This window comes from Macrosteles quadrilineatus, unplaced genomic scaffold (genome assembly GCF_028750875.1).
Source record: "Macrosteles quadrilineatus isolate MER2022 unplaced genomic scaffold, UCM_ALF_1.0 Scaffold_2__2_contigs__length_208266976, whole genome shotgun sequence".
Taxonomy (NCBI): Eukaryota; Metazoa; Arthropoda; class Insecta; order Hemiptera; family Cicadellidae; genus Macrosteles; species Macrosteles quadrilineatus.
In genome coordinates, this window is record NW_026542595.1 from 191,243,750 (window position 1) to 191,247,107 (window position 3,358).

A 3,358-nucleotide genomic window follows, 5' to 3' on the forward strand; every position below is an offset into this window, starting at 1 on the left:
TTCCATGACTTTCCATGACTTTTTGCCTATTTCCATGACTTTCAATGACCATAATTTTTTTCCATGACTTTCCATGACTATCCCTGACTTTCCAGAATGTGGACACCCTGCTATTTATTAAATGACGACCTTCATATACGGAGGTGAATAACGACGCCTTGTACGGCCTGAAGATGATTCCCTGTGAATCGAAACTATAGTGGCCACAAGCAACATTTTGGATTACTGAATGCAGGTATTTAAACCAAATATTCAAACGTAATCCGGGAGGCTAAAAACTCTTGAAAACTAAAACTTTAACTTTATAGGCTATTTTGGCAAATCTTTTTAAAAACATAAGTTAAGATTTGAACTTAAAAATGTATGTTTTCATTCAGATCATAGATAGCCTACATTAATTTGCTATAGGCTATATTTATTAGACTAAATCAGAGCATAATTTAAATATCTTACACCACAACCACCTTCTTTATTGAACTTGAGCAATATAAGTTAACCTATGTGTTCTACCTGCCTTATCTGCCTTCTATCCTGCAGTCCATCCTTCTATTCTTCTTTGTGACACGATACCATTTTTTTCTGGAAAATTTATCTTATCAATATCTAATGTGGTTGGCCCAAACAGTCCCTTCCTAAAGGCTGTGATGAACTGTAAGGCTGCAAACTCAATGTTAGGAAGTGAAACATATTTCCCCTCAACATGTTTCACTTTCACAAACTTGTCATTTTTTACAGCAGAAAGTGCTAAAACTTCTGATATATCATCACTAGGATTTTCACAATCAAGAAAGTTTACATATTCAAACCTCCCATGCTTGTTCATCCAAAACAACAAGAAATCAGCAATCAATAGTAATCCTACTTCTTTATCAGGGATGTTAGAACAAAGAGCAAGTTTCATACCATCTTCTACTGAAGGTACTTTCGGAGTAAGAATCCCTGGGGTGTCATATATATATATTAACGGATCGTCTGATATTTTAATTTTGGAACCTACACTTCTTGTTATTCCTGGAGCTGCCCCAACACGAACTGCATTACTCTTTAACATATATTTGTTCCTTAAAAGATTAATGAGTGAAGACTTGCCAACATTTGGTACTCCAATAACCATCAAGCAGCTATCCTTGTTCTCACTACGATTGTATCTAGAAGAGTTTGCTATTTCCTTTTGAACAAGAGGAATTAATTTCCTGAGACCTCTACACTTGTCATCTCTACAATCTGTGAATAACACATTTTCGAAGCCCTGTTCTTTATGTTTCATCACAACCAGTTTTTCAAATCGATTATCAGCTAAGTCCTTTTTATTATAAACAAGAATGTGAGGTTTCAATCCACTAATGGTTTGAAAAGCGTCAGGATTCCTTCCTGAGAAAGGTATCCTTGCATCATGCATTTCAATAATGCAGTCCACTGACTTGAGTTTCTTCTGCATTTCTTTAACTCCCTTCCCCATGTGACCAGGAAACCAATGCAAAACACTTTTATTCTTCAACTGAAAAGTAGTCCTAAATTGTTTGGCTGCATAGATTCTATGACTTAAAAACACCATGATCAGTTAAACAGTTTCATTAGGCTAGCCTATATTTGGACCTGACTTAACTTATGACCAATTAATTCTTCTTCACACTAATTTATATACAAAGCAATAAGTTTGGGTTTCTTGCGATTCTTCAAAAACGTAATTAACTTACAGTAGTACCGACACAGGTCACACACAAATCACAAAATTAACCTTATAAAATTGCTTGATTTCACTTAAAATTATCAATGAAATCTTCTAGGTTATGTCAATCAATATTGTTTTTGATTTGATTTTAAACATTTAGCAATTTTCTTCTTCTTCTTTTCTTGTTTGCTTATAGAAAGCTGGCATAGATAATCTACCATGTAGTCACATTTATTCATTAAACTGTTAAAACCAATACAGTAAATAGTTATTTTGTACAACTAGTGAGCAAAGTGACGGCTCGTGAGTAAGTATTTCTCTGAGTGAGTCAATTGCACTTTGCACTCGAGTTGCACATTATATTTTTCCTACAGATACCATAAAACAAATAAATTGGTAAAGAAATGTAACATATTTTTCCTACAGTTACCTAACAATGTACATGTTCTCTCACTGATTTGAGAAAGCAAAGTGGCCAATTCGCTCATCAGTGAGACAATGTTAACATTGTCTCACTCTAATTACTTTGTCTCACTCCAGATTTGCAACGTGAAGGCACGGCGTAACATGCAGGCAACGTCGTATGCGCGCGAAATACGTTGGCAGCACTGGCTGTAAATCAGCTGGTCAGCTGTTGTACTGTTGCATGATTAAATGTCATATTAAAAGTACATTTCTGTGTAAATAGTTATTTGTGCAACTCGAGTTCAAAGTACAATTGCCTCACTCCAGAAACCATTCCTCACTCGCCTACGGCTCGTGAGTAAGGATTTCTCTCGAGTGAGTCAATTGCTCACTTTTCTCACTAGTTGCACAAATAACTATTTCCTACAGTTACCTAACAATGTACATGCTCTCTCTCACTGATTTGAGAAAGCAAAGTGGCCAATTCGATCATCAGTGAGACAATGTTAACATTGTCTCACTCAAATTACTTTGTCTCACTCCAGATTTGCAACGAGAATGCACGAAATAGTGAGCGCGAAACATGCAGACAAGGTCGTATGCGCGCGAAATACGTTGGCAGCACTGGCTGTAAATCAGCTGGTCAGCTGTTGTACTGTTGCATGATTAAATGTAATATTAAAAGTTAATTTCTGTGTAATAGTATATTACGTTACTAGTCCTGAAAATAAGTGTTTACCGGACGAGGGTGGTCGTTCCCGTGCGAGACGAAGTCGAGTACGGGATTACCATACGAGTCCGGTACACACATTTTGGACGAGTTACGTACGATAGTTTACGCCATACTACTTAATCCGTACAAATCCTTATATATTTCCACCAACTAAAGGACTAATAATCACTAGTCATAACCTCTGAGAGAGGTTATGTTTTTGTTTATAACCAATAATTGCCACGAAAATACAGTATAATCAGCTGATTGGTGTCCGGTAAAACTCATTGCAGAACAGTATTACGCAATGAAACCCCATTTGAATAAGCTGGTGGCAAACAGCTGTTTTCTGGACTAAATCCTTGCGTGGGAAGTTCGTCAAAATAATGTAGTGTGGCGTAAAAGTACATTGTTGTGCATGCTTAATAGCACGGCCGCCTTAAACCACAGGCCGTGGCCTGGTAGAATTGGCAACGTTGCGAATGGTGTTGTTTAGTGTCAGACGTCCCATAAGACAACATGGCAGACAGGTGACATCAGCTCATCAATTCGCACTTTATTGATTTAAA

General features: G+C 36.9%; 1 protein-coding gene across 1 annotated transcript; it reads right to left on the bottom strand.

Annotated features, from left to right (window-relative positions):
- Positions 1 to 514: 514 nt before the first annotated feature.
- On the bottom strand, positions 515 to 1,781 carry LOC128987982 (mitochondrial GTPase 1). The gene has a single exon (XM_054409143.1). The coding sequence runs from the start codon at positions 1,553 to 1,555 to the stop codon at positions 527 to 529; it is 1,029 nt and encodes a 342-aa protein (XP_054265118.1). The 5' UTR covers positions 1,556 to 1,781; the 3' UTR covers positions 515 to 526.
- Positions 1,782 to 3,358: the final 1,577 nt, after the last annotated feature.